General features: G+C 41.0%; 1 protein-coding gene across 1 annotated transcript in view; it reads left to right on the top strand.

Annotated features, from left to right (window-relative positions):
• Nucleotides 1-24,746, top strand: part of PARP8 (poly(ADP-ribose) polymerase family member 8) — a 1,481,732-nt gene that overhangs the window by 1,189,957 nt on the left and 267,029 nt on the right. Inside the window, exon 21 of the mRNA XM_044077685.1 lies at nt 15,135-15,207. Within this exon, the coding sequence (XP_043933620.1) occupies nt 15,135-15,207 (73 nt within the window). The remainder of the gene's footprint in view (nt 1-15,134; nt 15,208-24,746) is intronic.

Raw genomic sequence — 24,746 nt, 5'->3', positions numbered from 1 at the left:
GAACAGCTTCCTGTCACAGACACTCCCCATACTTTGGAACAACATCCCTATCTACATTTTACAGAGCCCCTCACTAACACTCTGCAAGAGAAACCTTGAAGGGTGGATGGGGAATGGTAGATGCACCCCAGGGATCCTGTCATTGGCTCTGCTCCACAGAGGGATGGTTAATGACTCAATGGGGTGGCAAACACTGACACATTTTTGCTGGCCTTATGAATGGCCTCTGGCAGTTGGCCAAGTACCTACCTATGAATCTTTACATACAGTATCTGCATATCCTGATAGCTTAGTTTACTGTTCAGGTGTTGACTTACCTTGTGCCACTGGCTGTTGTGTGTGCAATAGCTGAGGGCTGCCTATGTTGGATGCACACAGTAGACTGCCTATACGTGACAGTTTACAGTTAGTCTTGTGTGTGTGCCATCCATTTTTACTGTGTGTGCAGCTGGAGAAAGGTGTCAGTCCCTAGGTGCCTACACTGTCAGTGTGTGTGCTATACATTCCCTCTTTGCCAAGGCATGGTCATACTGGGCACACCCTCATCTGCCTACTGGGGCTGGCTCAGGGTGTTCATGGTCTGAGTACCTCTGTGCCTGTGGGGCCCTTGGCAATGGTGGTGGGCTGTGAGGGCCTTCACCATTCTGTCCCTGCTGCAGCTGTTTCCACAGGACCATATTGTGTAGCATGGCACACACTATGAAGATGTGGGCACATGTGCCTGGAGAGTACTGCAAGGCTCCACTAGATATGTCCAAGCAATGGAACTTTGATTTCAGCATCCCAAACACACGCTCTGTGATGATTCTGGTTTGTGTGTGTGCCTCATTATGGCATTCCTGCATGGGTGTGTGTACATTTCTGATAGGAGTCATCATCCACAGTTCCAATGCATAGCCAGCATCCCCCACCAGGTGGCCATTTGGGATGTCCCCCCTGGCAAATAATCGATACAGCTGTGAGGCATGCCAGATGTGGGATTCATGTTAGCTTCCAGGGCTGCCAGCACACACATCCATGATAATGCCCTGGTCATTGCACACAACCTGGCAGTTGATGGAAGGGTATCCCTTGTGGTTTATGTAGCACCTTCCCTGCTCACCGGGTGGTGACTTGATGTGTATATGCTTGCAGTCTATTGCACCCAGTACCTCCATGTATTCTGCCACATGGTGGAAGAGACACATATTGCTGGCCAACTCCTCCTGTGTTCGGGGGAAGTATATGTACTCATTAGCATGTGGTAACATGGCATCCAGGAACTGGTGTAGTACCCTGGATGCTGATGCCTGTGAGATATCCATGATATCCCCAGTTGGTCTTTGAAAGGTACCTGTAGCTAGTATTCTCAGGCTTACACATACCTTCGTATCCAATGGGATGGGTTCCTCTCTGTTTGTTCTGGTTGTGAGGCATGGCCGGCACAGCCCCACAAGTTGCTGTAGGGTGTCACTGTCCACCCTGTAATGCTCTACTATTTCCAGATCATGTAGCCCCTGGTAGTTTAGCCTGGGTCTGAACACTCTCCTCCTCCTCCTCTGGTGCCTGCGGTGGTTGTGTGCGTCATCCTCTATGCCACCTTCAGTTTCCAACACATGCTGATGGATCAAAGCTATGGCAGCCCCTAACATGTACATAATAAAAGTTCCCCATCTGTATACACCACTGGTGCAGAGTGTATGGGAATACATAAATGTGTGTGAGGTGCTTTCAAACTTTATAGTATTGTGCTAAGGATGCTGCTGATGTAAGTGGGTGTGTATGAACTATTCCAGCTGCCGCGTGTCTTAATTATGAGTTTTGCAATGAGTACTGCAAGTGTGGGGCCTTTACTGTGGAGATCTACTTGCCTGCATTGATTACTCTGTTGCCCTTTAATTAACTTTTAGACCTGGATCCCCTCCCATTATCAGGCATGCATCCACCTGCCGTCTTTCTTGTTTTGTACTTTTCCTACCCAGTCATGGTGAATTGTGCCTTGTAGCTGATATACTGCATATCACCTTTGTTCTGCTTTGACACTTTGCTGTTTTCTTTGCAGTACAGCCCCTCCCCTTCCCTGTTCTGCAGGTAGCTACTTGCAACCTTGTTAGCTGTTGTCAATGGCTCACTGTAGGCTCCTAGGTGTTAATTAGCCATTTGTACTCCAATTACACTGCTGCAGCATTTCCTTCTTTCCTATATCCTTCCTATTTCAGCTGCAATGTGCGACGCGCATACCCATTTACCAGGTTTACGCCCGTTTTCATCTCCGTTCACATGCATACTCGGTTACCTTGTGTACTCTCTGCTAAACATAGCTATGGGCAATTCGACACACCCCTATCCTGCAGATTTGCCTAGCTAAGGGCAGACCGGTTTAGCAATGCTCCAATGTGCTAACAACAATGGCGACACACCCCTCTCTTGATGTAATTTTTATCTCAAGGTCTCACCTCGGTGTTATAACGCTACACTGTGAGGTGCATCCTTACACAATCTGCGATTCACTATTACTCCTCTCATTTGCATGCCATTGCCTGCTAATTCCTAGCTACTTACGCATAACACTGTCACTGCCCCTTAGCAACCCTTGCACTATGAGTATGGTGTAGCATGTCTGCCAATGACTATTATGGGGAAATTGTGATATGTGTTTCGTTGCAGTTTTATTCTATATTTTTATATATTCCTTGCAATCCCCTTTGCGCACCGTTGCCCGGCGCTTCCACGTCGCGATAGTGCAACTATAAATATTTAATGTTAATTTTATATTTTGTACATTTTTTTTTATGACAATGGCTATATATTTAGCCATCGCCATATATTAACATTATAATACATGGCCTATCTCTTTCTTGCATCAAGATTCACACCTCTGCCATTTCAGCCCACATTCCTACTCTTTCTCCTGTCTTTTCCTACCCTCTGATGGAACACTTCCTTAGGGGAATGGTCCACCTCAGACCTCCCAGGAGACAGCCCACACCTCCATGGGACCTTTGTTCTAGAAAAAACTGACTCTACCCCACCCCCAACTTTGAACCAGCAGCTTCTGCTGATTTAAAATTTCTAACCTGGAAGACTGCCCTTTTACTATCACCTCAGGTAGTAGAGTCTCTGAGCTACATGGTCTCATGGCGGTGGATCCATTTCTCATATTCCACTAAGACAGAGTATCACTCAGGACTAATCCATTCTTTATGCCCAAGGTGATCACAGACATATCCTTGAATCAACAACACCAAGAAAGTCACAAACCACTAAAAAATAAAAATAAACAAAGCTAGGCTGAGGCAAACCAAGTAATAAAATTCCAAACACCAGTTGATTGTGAGCACTTTTGTCCACTTTAATGAAATGAACTTCTTCAGACAATTGTGCAACTGTTAACCCCTCCTATTTATACACATCATAATCACATGACTAATTAAACTTAAAAATACATTCTTTTTGAAAATACATTCTTAAATATGATCACTAACTCTAAATTCCATCTCAAACTAGTGTTTTTCTTTAAGCAAAAAGGGTTGCAACTTATTGAACTGATGACTGGGAACTACAAAAACGAAAATGATAAACGTTTGGGTGAACTTGCAGTACTGGAAAACAGTATTCATAATAATTCTGATTTTGACAGGTATAAATATGAATATACAAGGATCCTGGACAGTATAGACCAATTGCTTTTGAAATTAAAAGACAATAAAAATAGGAAATTGGAAAGAGACCAACAGGATTACTCAGAAGGTAAGGCTTTCCCTCCACCATTTAAACCAGACAAAATAGGAACTCGGATTCCATCCAATAGCACACCATATGCTAATCAACAGAATGAGGATAACACACCCCTTTCAGGTGATGACGAACAGGAAGGGAATCACCACATCAGATGTAGTGAATGTCTGAGAGCACAGCAGGCATAAGGATCTAATATGGAGCAGAATGATGCTGGTAGGAATACAAAATTTCGGAAGGGGTCTGGAGGCAATCAAAAGAGCAAGAAAGGCTACAGGAACAAACAGAGGAGGAAGTACTGGACAATCAAGAATACATTAGGAGCAGAATAAACCAATGGACAAGAATGAATGGTTCTACCATGATAATCAACATAGAAGGTGATTTTAATGTGTTTAATTTCACTGACAATACGTTTAATAGTGAATTAATAGACATTCTAGCTAAAGGTCTTACCTTTGTCCCTTTGAAGAATGTTAATATGCCTAATTTATTAATGGATTTTAAAATGTATTTGAGAAAACTTAATTTACAAATGCTTTTTTGGTGGGAAAGAATAATTAATTAAAAAGCATTTTCAGTTTCTAGTACTTTTAACCCCCATTGCATTCAACTTTATTAACCTTTGAAAAGATGTGTGAAATTGACTTTAGGGAGTATATTCCCAATAATAATAAAAATGGAGGGAAGTTTAACAATCTTACAGAAAGCCAAATACTCATGGTGAATAATTTAAAGTCAGCAAACACTAGGGTAATGAAACCTGACAAAGGTGGTGGGTTAGTATTCAGGGAGAAGGAAGACTATGTGAACAGAATGGATAAAATTTTAAACACAGACACCTACAATACGATAACTTTAAATGAATTAAATGTTGCTTATCATAAAGTTAAGGAATTTATTAGAGATTTGTTTATTTGTGGCCAGATTGATGTGACATTATTTCACTTTTTAACTATAGAAACGCCTATAACGCCTGTCATGTTTGGAACACCTAAAATACGTAAGTGCTTGCATGACCCACCAATAAGACCTATTATAGATGGAAGGAACTCTATCACCTATGCATGTGCAAAAGTAGTGGACAATTATATAAAGAAATACATTAGTAAAGAAAAAACATGTCAGTAAAGATTCATGATCTTTCTTGGAAGACATGAACAAACAAAAGTTTGATAATGATTTCCACTTTTTAACTGTAGACGTAAAAGATTTGTACAGTTATACCTCATGAGACAGGCATAGAATGGGTGGTAGAATTCCTTCTAGAAAAAGATATGCCAGGGAATGATATAAGACTGGTGGAAGAACTGTTAGACATTGTTCTTAAAAATAACTACTTTATGTTTAATGGAGAGTTTTACCTGCAGAAAAAGAGTGTAGCCGTGGGGTCTCCCTGTGGCGCCAGTTTTGCTAACACTGTTATGGCATACTGGGAGAACCGTTATGTATTTAATAACAAGGAAATTATGAGCAGTATTAAATACTACACACATTATTTGGACATTTTTATTATTTTGAAAGGGGATGTTGAAATGGCAGAGAAAGTTGTTGAAATAATGAGTACAAGTACTAACTTTCTAGAATTTACATATACTTTTGGGGAAGAGAAGATAGCCTATCTAGATGTGGAATTAACAAAAGACCAAATCAATCTATGTTTTGTGGCTAAAATATTTAGGAAGGAAACATACTCAAATTCATTTCTGCATTATTCCAGTGTCCACCCTATGTATAAAAAAAAAATCTGTGGTAAAAGGCCAATTAGTACGGGCAGCTAGAATGAAGACTTTGGATACTGATTTTCTGATTGAATGTTCAATCCCAAAGAATATGTTCCTAAAAAGAGGATACCCAGATTTGTTTGTAGAAGAATTGATTAAAGATGTTATAAATAAAAGACAGGATGGGCACTTTTTACTCATATTAGGACAACCTTCTTCAACTGAAAGGAGGGTATACATGCAACCCAGGGTTAGTAACGAAGAGAGAAAATATGAAATGAGTTTTATAACCACCTTTAATAAAGGAGCAGGGGTAATTATTAATATTTTGAAGAAAAATTGGGGAACCCTTTTAGAAAATACAGATTGTAGGAGGAAATTGGGGTTAACGCCAAACATTACATACAGAAGAGGGATGAATCTGAAAGACATTTTAGAAAGGGAAATAATTTTAAATTTATTGTTTGAACATTTTTCCACTAGGCAATGAAACAAAATGCATGAACCAGTAATGACAAAACAGCCCAGTTCAGAACATTTCCATCATAAAAGTCTACTTTTACACACACACACACACGATATATATATATATATATATATATATATATATATGTGTGTGTGTGTGTGTGTGTATAAAATGACAGTAGTGTAAGCCATAGGCATCTTGCACAGCTTCTCGCAATTTTATTTTATTTTTGGGGGGGGGGGCAAAAAGCCAGGGACACATTTTAAATATTGCTTGTATAATTTTGGAAAGTTCCTAGAATAAAATGTTGTGTTACCACCATGCCTTTCACTGCAAAGTCTTGAACCCAGGACCCTGTACACTACAGTCAGAGCAATATACCACTATGCCAAATCAGCAGTTTCCTGAAAGAGGATAGGAAGACTGAAACTTAAATGGCTATCATTTAGTACACTCAGTTCTCACTTCTCACCATAGCTCTCAACGTCTTTGCACAAAAAACCTGGACAAAGCCAATAATGGGGGAATACAGCCCCAAAATAGGGACACATTTCAAATACTGATCTTATAAACTTAGAAAATTCCTAGAATAAAAGGTTTTGTGTTACCATTTATTTTCTGAAATTCAAATGCCTGCCATTATTTAGTGAATTCAGTCCTTCAATGATTTGCCACAAAAATCCTGAAAATCCACAGATTTAATGATGAACAGAACAAAATTATGAGGCATAAATTCACAAGTGGTGGTGGCTAAGGACTTTAGGCTATTTATACCTGTACCCAAGGTACAGGGTTTGAGCCTGAGTACCTCTAGCCACCAGATGTATTCCCTTGGGGGCATTTACACACACACATATACACTTTGAAATAAATAAGCAATGCAGTTTACTTAAATGAATGCAGTCCTGAAATGAATAATACCTTAAATCAAACTCTATTCACTTCTGGAAAAAGCAATGCAGTTTACTCTGTTCACAACAACACACACACTAGAAAAAGCAATGCACTCCTGAAATGAATACCTTAAAATCAAACTCCATTCACTTCAGGAAAACGCAATGCAGTTTACCTAAAAAAACAGTCCGTTCTTGCAGAACAAATACCTTAAAATCAATAAACTCTTGAAATGAATACCTTAAAATCAAACTCAGTTAACAACACACACACCAGAAAAAGCAATGCATTCCTGAAATTAATACCTTAAAATCAAACTCTGTTCACTTCGGGAAAAAGCAATGCAGTCCTGAAACGAGTACATTCATTTGCAGAACAAATACCTTAAACGTCACTTGCCGAAGTCTGTTCACTTGCAGAACAAGAACAATACCATTCAGAAGCAGCTCAAACTCCATTCACTAAAATGCTGGACTCTTGCAGCAGTCAATTGCTATGAAAATAACTCCGTTCACTAGAAAGTTGGACAGCTAGATGCTGTTTCCTTCCCACCAAATTCATTCATTCAAACAGTAGCAGCCAGGAAATGCTTGCATGTGAGCCCTTGAGCTCAATTCCAACAGGCTGTCAGAGCTAACATCATTGCACATGTGATAACAGCTCAAAAAAAGTGAAGGAGAACAAAATGAAGGGGTGCCACTTGGGAATCGTGGCACCCCATTATTTGGACCCTAAAACTTGGTAAAAACTGAGTAATTCGGTATGACTGGGAGGTATGTTCTGAAGGGAAACCAGTCTCCAAACAATCTATGTCCAAGTGGATCTCTCACTTTATTTCCTTTTGTTACAGCCATCATGGAAAGAAGTTTCCTGAAACTGTAAGGACTCATTCTACTAGGGCGACTTCTACCTCTGCTGCCTTCCCGAAAGGAGTGCCTACCAAATACATTTTGAAAGCTGCTACCTGGTCATCTGTGCATACCATTACCAAACACTAACACTTATCAGCCTTCTGGAAGTCTAGATCAGGATTTGCCACTGCAATCTTTCAGGACATCCTCTCTTCCCCATAATTGTCCTTCCACACTCATCCCAGCTTTGGGAATCATCCCACAAGTCAGGACTGCAACAGTGAAGCATGAAGAATATAGTACAGTTGTGTACAGTTACCATAAATGCAGATGTTTGAGTGCATTCACTATTGCAGTCTTCTTTCCCTTCCTCCTTCCCCCTTTTACCTACAGTAGTAGTCATTTGCTTCTGTCCTCTGTACTATCCAGAGGACCCTCTAGGTGTTTACCCAGCAGGCCCCTTTTTCTACCTTTGTCCCTTGTTATGCTTCATCCCTGGCAGCTCTTTCCTTCTAAGGGGCAAGAAAAAACTGTTGTAATGGTATCAGCTGGCTCCCTTTATACCCAATGATATTGATGTCAGGGAAGGGCATCTGCTAAACTTAGGAGGAGGGAGATTTTTACTCTGGTAGTCAGGCTGACCAAGGACTTCCACAGCAGGAAATCTCACAAATCAGGACTGTAACAGTGAATACACTTTAACATCTATATTTATGGTAAGTGTACACAGCTGTACTGTTTTGATTATGCACCTTCATAAGCATTGAGGTTCAAGTTCCAAAACACTTCAGTACTTTTCCTCTTATCTCTTTGGATGCTGTCAGTAAGTTGCTTCTGGTATTAATTCATCCATGAACTACCTTCTGAATTGTGGGGTCTCCCATGGTTTAGTCTTAGCTCCTTTGTGTTCATGGTATATAATCTCGCACTGAAATAACTATTTCAGTGGAGAGGTATATGTATCACTTCCATGGTGTTGATATTCAACTTTTCCCCTCCTTTTTTCAGGAGTAACTAAATAATTTTGCACAGCTTACAGAGTTACAGCTGAAACAGGTGTCTTTATAGCTTTGTGAAAACAACTGTAGTTTGCAGTGACTAAAATTATAGAGACAAATTTATGTAGTTCTGCTCTTAGAGATACTGCTGAGTCAGATATATTTACTGTTCTCTAACAGATCAATAGCATACGTGATTCTCAGTAGAAACTAAATCACTTTCTCCTGCTTTATTTCTCTTTGTGGGTCTATAATGTGATCAAAACTGATTTAAATTGTGGACCTAAGGGAAGATTTACTCAGGCACATTTATTTAAACATTTTACACTTGTAATCAGGTGAGCTCACAGGCACAAGTGTCCTTCTTCATTAATGAACTAGGAGTACAGTCTGGTTAACTACATTGCTCAGTCACAGGCTCTTGCCACCCCCATAGTGCCTTCTTTAGGCAAGGCTCAAATTCTAAACCTACCACCCTAGAACACAAAAAAGGAAAAAAACTAAGGGTAATGCTGCTCAATGCCAGAAGTCTAAATCTCAAAATGCACGCACTCGAGGCCCTTCTCAGTATGGAGAACATCAATGTCTGTGCTGTGACAGAAACCTGGTTCAAGGCTCCTGAGAGCACCCCAGCACTATCAGGTTTTACCTCATATCATGCGTTCCGGCCCCAAAATCCGGACAATACCAAGAAAGGAGGGGGGCTATCCATATTCATCAAGGACACCCACACCTCAAGACTGGTGGCAATGCACGATGCATCGGAGACCATCCAGGTGCAATTAACCATAGGCAAGACTGCTCTGCAAATTGTAGCATGTTACAGGCCACCCTCACAAACTCAGGAACCTCATATGGCCTTCCTGAAAACACTAGAGGGGATAAATGTATCACCAAACACCATCATACTAGGTGACTTCAATTACCCTAATATAGACTGGGAACACTACTCAAGCCCAAACACCCTAGCCCAAGAGTTCCTGGAATTCATAAACTCAAATGCCATGGAACAACTAGTCACCATCCCCACAAGAGGAGAAAACATACTTGATCTCATCATCATGAACATGGGAGCACAATGTTCAACACCGAAGTATACCCCTCACTGGTGAGATCAGATCACAAACTAATCTCGCTGGAGGTCCTCATCCCACCCCACCTGAAATAAAAAGACCACAGTAAAGAACTTCTCGAAAGCCGACTTCACACTTCTAAAGACTAGTGTGGTCTCCTTTAAGGCCCCGAGCGGAAAACAGTACTCAAGCCGCTGAATCACTTACAAATGCCTTCTACCAGCACCTGCAGGACTGCATGGATAAGGCAATCCCAAGCAAAACAAAGACTCTTTGTACCAAAGGCAAGCGTCCAGTCTGGTGGACCCCAGCCATAAACAAACTCTACAACAAAAGGAGGAAGCTACTACAAGATAGAGCAAAATCCTTAAAAGGTAAGACACCCTTGATCACTATAAGTAAAAACTAAGAGCTCTCATAAAATCATCCAAAGCAAATTTTGAGAGAAAAATAGCTAAAGACTCAAAAGACAATCATAAGGCCTTCTTTAGCTATGTTAGAAACCTGGGAGGAAACTCCCAGATATGCTCAGAACTAGTTCAAAATGATGTGAAGATTACTGATCCTACAGACATTGCCAACATACTGGCTGACAGGTTCAGTGCAAACTCCCCCCCCAAAGGAGAGATATCTATACCAAGCGATTGCAGCCCCCCAAACATCTCCAACGCCCAAGTGAAAACTGCTCTCTCCAAAGCAAAAAAGCAAAAAACACAGCATCCATGGGACCTGATGGTGTCCCCGGCTGTGTGCTCCACGAACTCAACGAGGAACTAAACCCACAGCTAGGACAGCTGTTTAATCACAGTCTTACCTCTGGATACGCACCAGGAGTGGCGCACTGCGACTGTGGTCCCACTTCATAAAAGCGGTGCCTCCACCGACCCTGGAAATTACCGGCCCATTAGCTTGACAAGCCTTATCTGCAAAGCCATGGAGAGGATCATAATGGACCTCATAAATAAAGACATAGGGAATTTGCAGACTTTGGATCCATCCCAGTTTGGCTTTGTCAAAGGCAGATCATGCCTTCTAAACTTGGTTGACTTTTTTGAAACAGTCACCAAAGCCATTGATGAGGGAAAGGCAGTCCATACAGCCTACCTCGATCTGGCGAAGGCCTTCGATACAATACCCCACTCGGGTATCATTGAAAAACTCATCAGCTTAAATGTTAACCCATACATCACAAGATGGGTTGCAAACTGGCTGAGTGATAGAACCCACAGGGTCAGAGTTGCTGGCGCCATGTCAGACTCAAAGCCTGTCACAAGTGGTGTACCACAGGGCTCAGTCCTGGGACCACTCTTGTTTGGCATCTACTTTTCCGAAGTACAAGCAAACACAGGAGGGTTATGGCTGACAAAGTTTGCAGATGACTGCAAACTGGGCGCCATAGTAGAAAACGCATCTGACACAGATATCCTTCAGAAGGGTCTCACAGAAACGGATAACTGGTGCCAGAGCCATGGCCAAAAGTTAAATGCCAAAAAATGCATAGTCATACCCTTCGGGAAAAACAAGGTTACCCCTAGCTACCAAATAGGTGGCAATCCACTGAGCACAGAAGAAGTTATCAGGGACCTGGGGACCCAGGTTGATAGTAGTCTGTCATTCGACACCCATGTAGCTAAAGTAGTTAGGAAGACCTTCTACATTGCCCACCTTATCATGAAGGGATTCTCATCTAGATCAAGGGAGGTCATAGTCTCCCTATACTCATCACTCATCAGACCAATGATTGAGTACAATGCCCCATTCAGAATGTATCTGACCTGACACTTGCAGCAGCTGGAGAGGCCACAAAAGTTCCTCACCAAAAGGATAAAGGGTCTCAAACATCTGTCCTATGCTGCCCGACTGAAAGAACTCCAGCTCTATTCAGTCGCCACGCTTGCTCAGAGGTGACCTTTGCCTAACATACAAGGCCATGTCAAACCCAGATTTGATGAATATGCTTCACCTCAAAAATCTAGATCCGTCAGAGCCACAAGGGCGGGAGACTTAAACCTCGACACAGCTATTAATAGGACGTGCTGGAGGGATAGATTCATCACCCAAAGACTCCCTATGCTGTGGAACAAAATCCCGGTATATGTGAGGCAGAGCACCTCGCTGGCCTTGTTCAAGAGAAATCTTGACCAATGGATGGGAGATCACAGATATACCCCAGGGATTACCTCAGTGTCACTGCTCGACAGAGGCACAGCAAAATAATGGGTATAGTTCCCCATACTATAGGGGTGGCGTAAGCCACAAAACTATGGGCTAGGCTTGTAAATGCCCTCGGGCAGATAGCCTAGTATGAACCTATGAACCTATGAACCTATAACAGAGTAGGTGAAAGGAATCAAATACTGTACTCTTGGCTGCAGAAAGCAAATTATTAACAATTTGTCCTCTGTGCTGTTTTCTAGGCAATTGCCATATTATTGTCAGGAGGGAAAGTTTAGGCACAGATTACACATCTTTCTCTAGGAAAGCTAGCACCTGTGTACTCTTGATAACATTCTGTTTTGGTTTCCCCACCCACATCTTCCTTTAGTATTTCTTAAAATATGAGTGTGCCTTGCTAGGGGCTCACCCCTTAGTTGTCTGCTGTTCTCTTTACTGAAGGGATGACATCAGATACCACCACGTGAATGTGAATCTGTCTATGGACTAGTGAGATTTTGTTTCTTAACAAATTCTCTGCTGTTAACAAATCTTAGACTAAATAGACATATACAATGTTTCCTTTTAATGGGTATACTGCTATCACTTCCATAGTCTGTAAGATAACCTCCATACAGGGACGACTGCTCCAACCTAATCTATAATTTAACTGCTGACAAGAGGTCACACCCTAATCCTCCTCCGTATATTGCATTAGCCATGCACTGAGTACATTCCAGTTGGCCTGTTATTGTGTGTATTGTGTTAGTTTATTTGGCCATATTTACAGAGTGCCACTTTCAAATATTAACCCCCACCACAAACACTTAAATGCTAGTCTTCTCCATAGTAACAGTGCAACACCTTCTTGACTTTTTCTGTTTCCCTGCCTCCTCAACTTTTGTTTCACTGACATGGAATTCAGCTAACACTGACCCGTCATCTTCTCTGATATTTATTTCTTTACAAACCTTTAACTTGCACACTATAGAAATAAATGCCATCACTCAATGTACATTGATACTGGTGCATGAAACACACAAATGCTTTACTCTCTCTCTCTATATATATATATATATATATATATATATATATATATATGTGTGTGTGTGTGTGTGTGTACGTGTGCATGTGTGTAAACTGCAAGAAAAAAACAGCCATGCTAGAGTTTTCACTGTGTGATACCTTAAACCTCCTATAGTGGAGGCCCATGGGATATATGCAAATGACTCCTTAATGAAATCAAGTGTTTCAACTACATGGCTTTCTCTCAGCTGTCAAGATTTTCACAGAATGTCCATATTTTTGCCTCATATTTTTGGTCTATTCCTCATAAAATTTGTGATTTTCTGGCAAATCATGGAGGATTGAAGTCATTAAATAATAACATACATTTGAGTTTCAGACTTCATATCCACAACAAATTGCATGCTAATTCAAATCTTCTTATTCTAGCAACTTTTTAAGTTTATAAGAGCAATATTTAAAACTTGTCCCTATTTTGGGTCTTTGTCCTCCCATTTTTGGGGGGTTTGTCTGGAGTCCTTGGTCTAAGAGGTTGAAAGGTATGATGGCTTATGAATGTCCAAGACTTTTTTACTTTTTAAGTCTTTATGGTTAAATTCAGGCCAATAAAGCAAAACTGCAGTAACTGTGAACATGCATGTCTTGGCCTTTTTATTGACTTCATCAGTACAGCATTAGTGGCTAGTTTGGCTGTGCTTCAGAAACACAGGGTCTTTAAACCCAGCTGATGACCATAAATATTAAGATACCTGCACAATATCCCAACTAACATCCAAACCAAATGATGAAAAGGATACACAGACAAACCATTAAGTAAACACTGCAAGAAAACCTCGGGTCCATATTATGTTATCGAATACTAGTGTATTCGAAAACGTAATAGTCAACCCGTAAATGTCGAAGTCGTAAAACTTCGAACATTTCAATGGAGATCTCCGCACAGTGCAGAAATGGAAATGTTCATTGTCTGCACTGTATGGCAATCTCAGAGTTGGTATATTTAAGTAGCGAGGGGTGTGGTGGGTGCAGCCCCCCACGTACGGGGTGCACTGGGGCTTGCCCCCCCTGCTTACAGTGTTTAAATGGTTTGCTTGGGTGTGTTTTTGTATTTTTTGTAAATGCTTGCAGTTTTACAACTTCGACATTTACGGATTGACTATTACGTTTTCGAATACATTAGTATTCGATAATGTAATATAGACCCGAAAAACTCAGCCAGGGTAGAGTTTTCACTGTGTGATACCTTAACACTCTGTAGCAGTGCAAATGACACCTTGAGAACATCATGTTTCGGCTACATGGCTTCTGAATGTCCATGCCATTTATTTTACTTTTTAAGTCTTTATAGTTATATTCAGGCCAATAAACCAAACCCACTAGTTATGCTGTGCTGATAAGGTCAATAAAAAAGCTGATACGTGTATGTCCACAGCTAGTGGGTTTTGGCCTTATTTATCTGAATGTAACCATAAAGACTTAAAAAGTAAAAAAGTCATGGACATTCAGAAGACATGTAGCTGAAACACGATGTCCTTAAGGGGTCATTTGCATATATATCTGTGTGTGTGTGCGTGAGTGAGTGTGTGTGTGTGTTGCTTTGGTGGATAGCATACATTTCTTTCGAATCTGTGGCTTGCTTGATGAAAACCCTCTGATTTTTAGAAGGAGGATTACCTGGCAGTGAAAAGTCTAACTTTAACAGAGCAGAGCCAGATAGTCATTATCCTTCTTCATTCTCACCTGCCATCTGGAACCTGGAAAGTAAATCTAGTGTGTGTCACTGTCATTTAGATGGTTGCTTCCCCTAAGCTCTGTGGTTACAAAGCATCACTTTACATCCTGACTCACTGTGATAATAGTTGTGGCTGTTCAATATGTAATCATTGCATTCCTTGAATATGATACTACTCTAGACCTATAAGAAAATAATAAAATCAAGCATCTTGCGTAGATTCTATTATGTATTGTATTAGAGTATTCTGTGTTAGCTAAAGTATTTTTAGTAAAATCTAGTAATGTGTGAAAATCTAAAAAGAAATGTGATCTCTCTCTCTCTTCTACTGTGTTGTTCTATCTTGGCAGTTGCTTAGAGTAGCTATACTGCAAATCAGCCCATTAACATCTGTTCGTAAAAGTCTGGTATATAGCACAAGTGGTAATTTTTGAAGATATTTCATTTCACTAGACTGCATTTCTTCTATATTAATTTTTTTCTACCTTTCCTTTTGAAGTGGCTCACACATCGAAAATTGGCACTCAATTTTAAGGAATGGACTAGTAGTTGCATCTCATACAAGACTGCAGGTGAGTGTAACTTAAATGCACTCTAAGAGGTGGGAAATTATTATTAATCACTTTCATCTCTGGGACCACATATGACAGTAGTACCGTAGACAAAGTCAATATGTTTACATATAAGAAACCTGTACTTTCACTTTATAGAGCAATATTTTTTAGCCAAGGTCAAAGATACGGTCTATACAATTGAAATAACAGGCACATTCACAGTACATATACCTCAGTATTCAGTAAATCTCAAACTATTTTGAAGTCATTAACTATTTTTTTCTTATCAATGCAATGCCATATGTGCCTTTTTATGCAGGGAAAAAGCTATCTGTTTAAGTTCAAATAGTCACATGAGGACTCCTTTCATTTATGCTTTTATCTTTGGCAGTTAAAATGGCAACTCATCCATTTAATACAGTCCTTAATGTGCCATTGCTTCATTCTGCAAAGCCTGCTTTATTCAGTTCACATGTTGTGGTACAGGCAGAAATTCCCTAAGACTCCAAAAGCAGAATAATTATTTTCTTTCATTTATTTCATTGAATTGCACTTCTTAACACTTATAATTGTGCTATACAGCTAATCTACTATATTTTGCACTGTTATAAAGCCTTTTTACTGTTTCACCGCATTTGTGTACTGTTTTATACTGTTTTAACTGTATTTTTCATTTCAGTAGTTGCATTTTTATTGAATTACTTAACTGTAAACTGCTTTTTCATACTGAGAGTTGTATTTTCTGTTTGTGAGTGCTCTATCTGTGTTTTCCATACATTTTGTGTGAGCTTTCTTTGTTCTGGTCAGGTAGCATAGTCTGGATAGGGGCCTGCTGTTATCCAGGCCTGGTTGTTTTGTTTGTTGAGTTTCCTGTGTTGCTGGCAGCCATCTTTTGCTGATAGTGTCTTGTCTTCTCTGTTAGTGAGAGTAACAGGGTGGCCTGACCTTCTCTAGCACGAGTGATTGGTTGAATGAGCAGGGCCTAGCAGGACTGGGTAGTAATTCAAGCTTCTAGATTTTTCCATCTTTACTGGTATTTAAACTCTGCGTCTACAGGGGCTGTGCTTGTTTTTACCAGGCTGTGGAGTGGTGATTCATTCATCACTGTGACAAAGCAGAAATTCCCTAAGATTCCAAGAGCAGAATAATTTTTTTCTTACATTTATTTCATTGAATTGCACTCAACGCTTATAACTGTGCTATACAGCTAATCTACTACATTTTGCACTGTTATAAAGCTTTTTTTATGGTTTCACTGCATTTGTTACTGTTTTGTACTGTTTTAACTGTATTTTTTATTGCTAGATAGTGTTTCATTACTGTAATTGCATTTTTATTGAATTACTTAGCTGTAAACTGCTTTTTCATACTGAGAGTTGTATTTTCTGTTTGTGAGTAGCTAGTAGCTGTAGTATAGTTTCCCACCCTCCCTCTCTGTTAGTGTCTTGTTGTTATACTTGGTGGCTTTTCAGTTGACTGCCCCTACTGTAAGTTTGATCTGGTACACTACTCCCAGTCTATTGTCATTAGCTCATTCTACCTAATACAGAGAGAACATTTGAGAAGCCCAACCCACTTAGTTTCTTAACCTTGAATTATATTCTGTTCCTCCTTTCTCCCTTTCCACTTTATAAAAAAAAAACACTTTGGTAGAATTTACCATTGCTAGAATCTCCTTGTGGTCTGACTGAATGTGCTTCTCAATCTGGAAATATAGAGCTGATAAGTATATTTATGGCACTCTCTAACTGCTCAGAGTTCTGCACTGTCTTAATTTTTGCTTGACTGAATTATTTATATATTTGCTGGCATTGTTTTCTGATACTCTAATTGCCTCTATTTTGATTTTTTCCTAATTTACTGCTTTCTGCACATGTTTTTAGTCATTTTTTTAATTTAATTGCATTCATTTAAATTGTATTTGCTTTAATATTGCTAGCAACTTAAGTGTGCTAACTTGCACTGCATTTGAATTGTTTTTACTGCTGTTTTAGCTGCTTTTCTGTAAAAAAATTTCTAAGCTTGTTTTCCACCTTTCCTGTAACTAGTCTAGTCCAGATACAGATTTGCTGTATCCAGAACTGTTTGTAAGCTTCTGAGCCACCCCAAGCCTTTTTGTGTTGGAGGGAAGCCTTCTAGATTATCTGTGGGAGTGGTAAGCACTATGTAGCTTATCTACCACAAGAGGAGTGTTTTCTGGCCCAGAAATTGTAGTTTGTTGGCGCTTTGGGCAGTTTTTCCATCCCCTTCAACATTCTGGTTTAAAAGCCCATGTTTGCACTTATTTCTCATCTTTCCTGTAACTAGTCTAGTCCTGATACAGATTTGGTATATCCAGGACTGTTTGTAAGCTTGTGAGCCCCCCAAGCCTTTCTTTATTGGAGGGAAGCCTTCTAGCTTATCAGTGGGAGTGGTAAGCACCATGTAGCCTATCTACCACAAGAGGAGTGGTTTCTGGACCAGAAATTGTAGTTTATTGAACATGTGGACAGTTTTTCTATCTCTTTCAACTTTCTGGTTTAAAAGCCTGCATTTGCATGGGTTGGCACTTGTTTAAGCTCCGCTCCACGGTGCCGAGCTGAGGTAAACTATTACTGGTGCAAGAAAGTCTGCTCTTCAGTTTTTCCCTTAGATCTTGCTAGTTCTTTCTCTCTTCCACTTCAAATAGCCTAATTGCTTTGCACTTCAACAGGTTTTTGTAGCAATTATTATAGCACACCTAAGAGCCATCAGCACTAGTCATCATGGAAATAGCTCCAGGACTTAGTAGTTATGACCACCCCTCCTGGCATGAATGAAGGGCAGTTCCCTGTGCTTTCTCCTATTAACGTGGTGCCCTTGGGCAATCTGAGGCAGTGTAGCAACTGCCTCATGTACACAGACATCCCTCAGCTCCTACCTCCCAACACTCAGACTTGTGAGAGATGCACTTATATTACCAAATTGAAAGCTATGCACTCTCCATCCATGACCGGATTAGCTGGTCAAGAGGAGAAGGTCAACACCTGCACCACACCACATGGAACACATAGCCCTCCAGAACACCCACTATCACAGCTCTCACATAAAAACACAAACTACACACTCACCTTCATGGAGACACTCAATAGAAATTTACCAAAACAGCAGAGACCTCCAAGACAGAAACACACTTGACCACCACAACACAGCAAAACCGCAGGGCACATAGCACACCTTCACAGTGTGCCCCTCAACCTAAGCCACTACGGCTAAACACCTTGCCCAAAACACTAATCATAGGTGAATCAATAGTGAGGCACACAGATGTCCCACTCACTAGGCTGAATAAGGAGAAGGTAACAGTCGGCTGTCTATGAGGTGCCAGAATCTAACACATAACACACGCACTCAGGTCACTCCACAACAAGTACAAGTATGACTCTGTCATTGTCCATGTGAGTGTGAATGACCTGAGATGCACCTCCCTGGACTACATGAAAAGAGACATGGTGGAGATCTTGGATTATGTGGCCCAGGCAGGAATGACACTAGCCCTGAGCAGTATCCTACTGTCACCCAGAATGATACTGCAATACAAACAAAAAATGATTGACTTCAACAATTGGCTAAGTTCCTGGTGTCATTCTAAGGGGATTCAGTATCTGTCTGCTTGGGATGACATGATTGACAGATCTCAATGCTTTGCCATAGATGGCCTGCATCTGTGACCTCTGAGTTTCCAGGTACTGGCTAAGGCTGTTGCCACCCCTATAGTGCTTTTTTAGGCAGTGGTCCAAAGACCAAATTACCACTGTAACAGCTATAAATAAATGCAATCTGAGGGTCATGCTGCTAAATGCTAAACGTCTAAATCTCAATATGCACCTGCTTGAAGCACTCCTCAAAATGGAGAGCATCGACATTTGTGCTGTAACGGAGACCTGATTTAAAACGGCAGTAAGCACTCTTGCTCTACCAGGCTATAACTCATTCCACACCTTTCGCCCTTGAAACATGGACCGAAGCTGCAAGGCGGTGGTGTCTTCATATTCATAAAGGATGTGCATACATCCAGATTAGTAGCCCAGCATAGTGCATCTGAGATACTTCAGGTACAACTAACATTGGTTAAGACTGTGATCCAGGTCATAGCCTGCTATAGGTCCCCAACCATGTCCCTAGACTCTCACGCCACATTCCTAAGCACCCTGGAATCTATCAAGGTCCAACCCAAGACTCTCATACAAGGAGACTTCACCTACCCTTCCATCAACTGGGAAAACTACTCAAGCACCAGTACACTGGCCCAATGCTTCCTGGAATTCATCAGTTCCAATGCCCTGGACTAGCTCATTCTGACTCCCACTAGAGGAAGCAACATCATTGACCTAGTTATTACTAACATGGACGTCCATTGCTCTACACCAATAGTCAATCCCTCCCTGGTCAGATCTGACTATAAACTAATCACCGTGGAAATCCACATCTCACCCACACCCCCGCAAAGGTAACCACCTTGAAAAACTTCTCCAAAGCTGACTTTGGACTCCTAAAAACAGAAGTGGCTAACTTCACGGCACCCATGCCAATGGAAAATAGCTGCATGACTGCCAAATCATACACCAATGCACTGTACGAACATGTACATAAATGCATGGAACTAACCATACCTGTCAGAACCAAGATGCTCTCCTCCAAAAAAAAGAAGCCAATCTGGTGGCCCCCTACCATTAATAAACAGAAAGAAAGAAACTGTTGCAGAAAAAGGTGAAGTCCCAAGACTGGAAAAACTCCCTTATTAGGCTCAACAGAAAGTTGAGATCCCTCATCAAATCCTCTAAAGCCAGCTATAAAGGCAGAATTGAAGCAGACACTAAAAACAATCAAAAAGCCTTTTATAGTTATATCAAGAACCTCCACGGCAATACCCAGATTTGCTCTGAGTTACTGCACAATGGTACCTCCTATACTAAGCCAACAGATATTGCCAACATACTGGCTGACAGATTCAGCACCAACTTTACCCCTCTCTCGCCTCCTAAAGAACCAATCGCAATACCGGAAGAATGCCAGGCACACAGCATTACTGCAGCCCAGCTTAAAGCTGCATTGGCCAAGGCCAAGGATACAGCTTCCATGGGACCTAATAATATCCCTGGTTGTGTTCTACATGAACTACAAAGTGAACTGGCACCACATCTGTGTGCCCTGTTCAGTCACAGCCTCACCTCAGGCTTTCTCCCTACTGAATGGCACACTGCTACAGTCATCCCTCTCCATAAAGGGAGAGTGACTACAGACCCTGGGAATTATCGCCCCATTAGCCTGACAAGTCTGATATGTAAAGCTATGGAGCACATCATCATGGAACTGATTAACAAAGATATAGGAAATCTCCAAACTCTGGACCCCACGCAGTTTGTCTTTGTAAAATAGAGATCATGCCTGCTCAACCTGGGTGACTTCTTTGAGTCAGTCACCAGGGCTGTGGATGAAGGTAAGGCAGTGCATACAGCCTACCTCAATCTGACCAAGGCCTTTGATACCATTCCTCACTCGGGAATTATTGATAAACTCACCAAACTAGGCACTTACCGCTATATCACTAGGTGGGTTGCAAATTGGCTCAAAGATAGAACACACGTTGTGAAAGTAGCTAACTCCAAGTCAGACTGCTGACCAGTCACGAGTGGAGTCCCACAGGGATTGGTCCTGGGTCCTCTCCTGTTCAGCATCTTCTTCTCAGAAGTCCAGGCCAACACAAAGGGACTCTGGGTGACCAAGTTCACAGTCGACTGCAATCTGGGAGCCATTATTAACTCCCCAAGTGATGCAGACATCCTACAGAAAGGCCTCACTGAGACCAATGACTGGTGTCAAAACCATGGCCTTAAGTTTAATGCCAAAAAATGCGTCGTCATCCCCTTTGGTAAAAACTCAGTTTCCACTAACTACCACATTGATGGGAGCCCACTGAACACTGAAGGCGTTATAAGAGACCTGGGGACACAGGTTGACGGCAACCTCTCCTTCTACCACCACACTGCCGCTGTAGTCAGAAAGTCCTTCTATGTGGCACATCTCATTACCAAGGGTTTTGTATCCAGGAAGAAAGAGGTCATTGTCTCTCTCTACTCTTCCCTCATTAGACCAATCATCGAGTATAATAATCCATTTGGCATGTACCTCACTAGACACCTGCAACAGCTGGAGAGGCCACAGAAGTACCTCATGAAAAGGATCCTAGGTATTAAACACATGTCCTACACGGACAGACTCAAAAGACTCCAGCTATTCTCTGTCTCATATCGCCTACTTAGAGGCAATCGCTGCTTAACTTACAAAGCCATGTCTGATCCAGCTCTGTTAGAAATGCTACATCTAAAGACATCCCAATCCCTCCGCACCACACGCTGCAGAGACCTCAACCTCATTACGACAATCAACAGAGCATGCTGGAGGGACAGGTTCCTCACCCAGAGACTGCCCATGTTCTGGAATAGACTTCCCATAGATGTCAAGCAGAGTACCTTGCTGTTCCTCTTCAAGAGAAATCTTAATGAGTGTATTGGAAATAGTAGGTTCACCATGGTGATCACTCGAGTGGCTCTACTTTATAGAGGCACTGGGAACTAACATTGGGTGGCATGATGCCAGGGCACTTCTATGGGCTAGGCTTGTAAAGGCTCCAGGGCCATTAGCCCAGTACACACCTATGAACCTATATTGAACTCAGTGTAGAACAGAATGAAGCTAAATTTGTCATACCACCTTGATATGGAGTCTTCTACTGCTAACTCTATATGCTTCAAGAAAGGTGATAAGATATTTTGTTAATTTTTTTTCATTAACATCCATCCACAGACCTTTCTCACAAACATTAGAAACCATTAGAGAAAACTCTCATAAATTACTTTATATACCCCATAGTGTCTTTTTTAGGCCATGCCAAGTTGTTAAACCCTCCAACATAATAAAAATCACTCACAACTGCCTAAAGGTACTGCTGCTCAATGCTAGGAGTTTAAATAAAAAAACTGCCCTCCCTGGAAGCACTCCTCAGCCTGGAGAATGCAGACATATGTGCAGTCAGAGAAACATGGTTCAGAACCATAGAAAGCACCCCAGCTATCAAAGGCTAGAATGCCCTTCACACAATTTGATCCCCCTCAGCTCAGGATAAAACAAAGGGAGGAGGTGTCTCAGTGTTTATAAAGGACAAGTACATTGCCAGACTGGCCCAACAATATGACTCACTTGAGCTACTCCATGCCCATCTAACCATAGGTGCGACCCCCTATAATATCCCTGCTAGCTACAGATCCCCTAACATGTATGTGGAAAACCATACCTCCTACCTAAAGCTACTGTAATCTCTTAGTATTCAGCCTAACACCATACTTATGGGTGATTTCAACTACCCTTCTATAAACTGGGAGACTTATATGACCCATAATTCACCTGCTCAGAGATTTTTGGATTTCATCAATGAAAACGCCTTGGAGCAACTAGTTAGCTCTCCAACTAGAGGTACAAATATCTTAGACCTAGTATTCATGAACATGGGAGAATGCTGTTCCCTCCCATGCACTAACTCCTCAGTGGTAAGATCTGACCACAAAGTTATCTCCTTTAGTAAAACTCCACACTTGTTAAGAACTTTGCTAAGGTCAATTCATCTCCTCATCTTGCATATTCCTTGTGGGCGCTCGTTGGAATGTTTCCTCTTGTGGCGCACACCACAAGAACTGATGTGCTGCCTTCCCATAATAGTGTACAGAGTGTTGCACTGAATAACCCTTTAGTGAATGATGGTCCACAGTCAAGTAATTTGATGTTTGGAGGTAACACAGTACAACGGCATAATATGGGAGCCAGACCAAAAGAAAGACCAACTGAGAAACAGGGTTTTCATCCCTGTTTGATAAAATGGTGATGGTGAAGTCATCTCGTTCTTTCAGCAGAGGGCGCCACAAGAGGAAACATTCCAAAGAGCGCCCGCAAGAAATATGCAAGATGAGGAGGTGAATTGCATAGTGTACAGCCTTTCTGATTATGTTTTGACTGAAGCAGAACTATCTATTCTGAATAAGGGACTCAGTTTTATTCCTTCTGTACAATCAGAGGTAAGTGATGTTTTGATTGATTTAAGACTTTTTTGTTGGAATTTGACTTTAAAAACTAATGTTTAATGACAATAATGATGCTACTAACAGACCGCACTTTAGGCGGCCAAGTGTTTTTGCTCTATCTATGCCTTTACATGTGCAGCTTTTTATAAAAAATATGTGAAAATGAGTTATGTGAATACATGCATGGAGAAAGGGCTAAGGGCTATTATAATTTAACAGCATCACAGCACCGAGCCCTAAATGAGTTAAGGAATAATCAAGCTATAAACATCAGACCCTCTGATAAAGGAGTGTCTATAGTAGTCATGAATCATAAAGATTATAATATGAGTATGCTAGCCATGCTGAATGATGATACAACATATGTACAGATCAGCATGGAGAGGGTAAGATCCATTATTGATTATGTACATAGTGCCTTATATGAATTATTTATGGAAACTTCCACTGACTGTTACTTGTTTGATTTTTTTGTATGTGACTGAACCTAAGATACCATTGATAAAGGGCCTTCCAAGGTTCATAAATCTTTGACTAAATCACCCCTTTGTTTGATTGTGTCAGGGGAAAGATGGGTCACACAAACATGGTCTTTATATGGGGAAAGTAAGCTTAAGACAATGTTGGCTTCGGCCTCTGTTGTATACAGGGACACTGAGCAGTTTTTAACTGACCTCTTCATATTTTTGGAGAGTTGTGGTGATATAACAGGGTTTTTTCTTGTCACCCTTGATGTAGTGAATTTATTTACATACATCCCAAATGAGCATGGCCTTGATACCATTACAGAATTGTTGACACATAGAGGGAGTTTCGACAAGTCAGGTTGATATGGTTTTTTGCTTGTTGGATTTGGTTTTAAACAATAATGTTTTTTGTATGGTGACTGGTTATATGCATAAAATGCGGGGTGGCCTTGCAAATGCAGTAATGAACTCATGGGATGAACAATTTGTGCTTGACAATAACAATATATACAGACCACACATTAGATTTTACCGTTGTTTTGTGGACGATGTTTTTATCTTGTGGAGAGGAGGCCAAGAAGAATTGCATGGTTTTCTTCAGTACATTAACCATACCACTGAATTTTTGAGGTTTACTATGTCTATGTCACAGAAAGAGAGAGATTTTTTGGATGTACGATTAATGGTTAACCAAATGGGTCGGACAGATACCAATTTATTCTGAAAGAATGTTGCAAAAATAGTTACTTGTCCTTTGATAGTATGCACCCCAGGCATATATATCCTAATGTAGTAAGAGGCCAATAGATGAGACCCTGTAGGTTATGCACACAAGAGGAAACATTTTTTGAAAAGGGGCTATAAGAAGGACCTTCTGATACAGCATAAGGAGAGGGCGGTGAAGGATAGAAAAAACACTGCTGCCCCATGCTTCTCTAGACGTGCCTCTAGTGCACAAAAGGATAGGAGCTTTGTCAGTAAACTCAGATTTAGATTG

Source organism: Protopterus annectens, chromosome 1.part1 (assembly GCF_019279795.1).
Source record: "Protopterus annectens isolate FY-2018-M chromosome 1.part1, PAN1.0, whole genome shotgun sequence".
Classification (NCBI taxonomy): Eukaryota; Metazoa; Chordata; order Ceratodontiformes; family Protopteridae; genus Protopterus; species Protopterus annectens.
The sequence above is the reverse complement of the archived record's forward strand: the minus strand, read 5'-3'. Positions and strand labels throughout refer to the sequence as shown.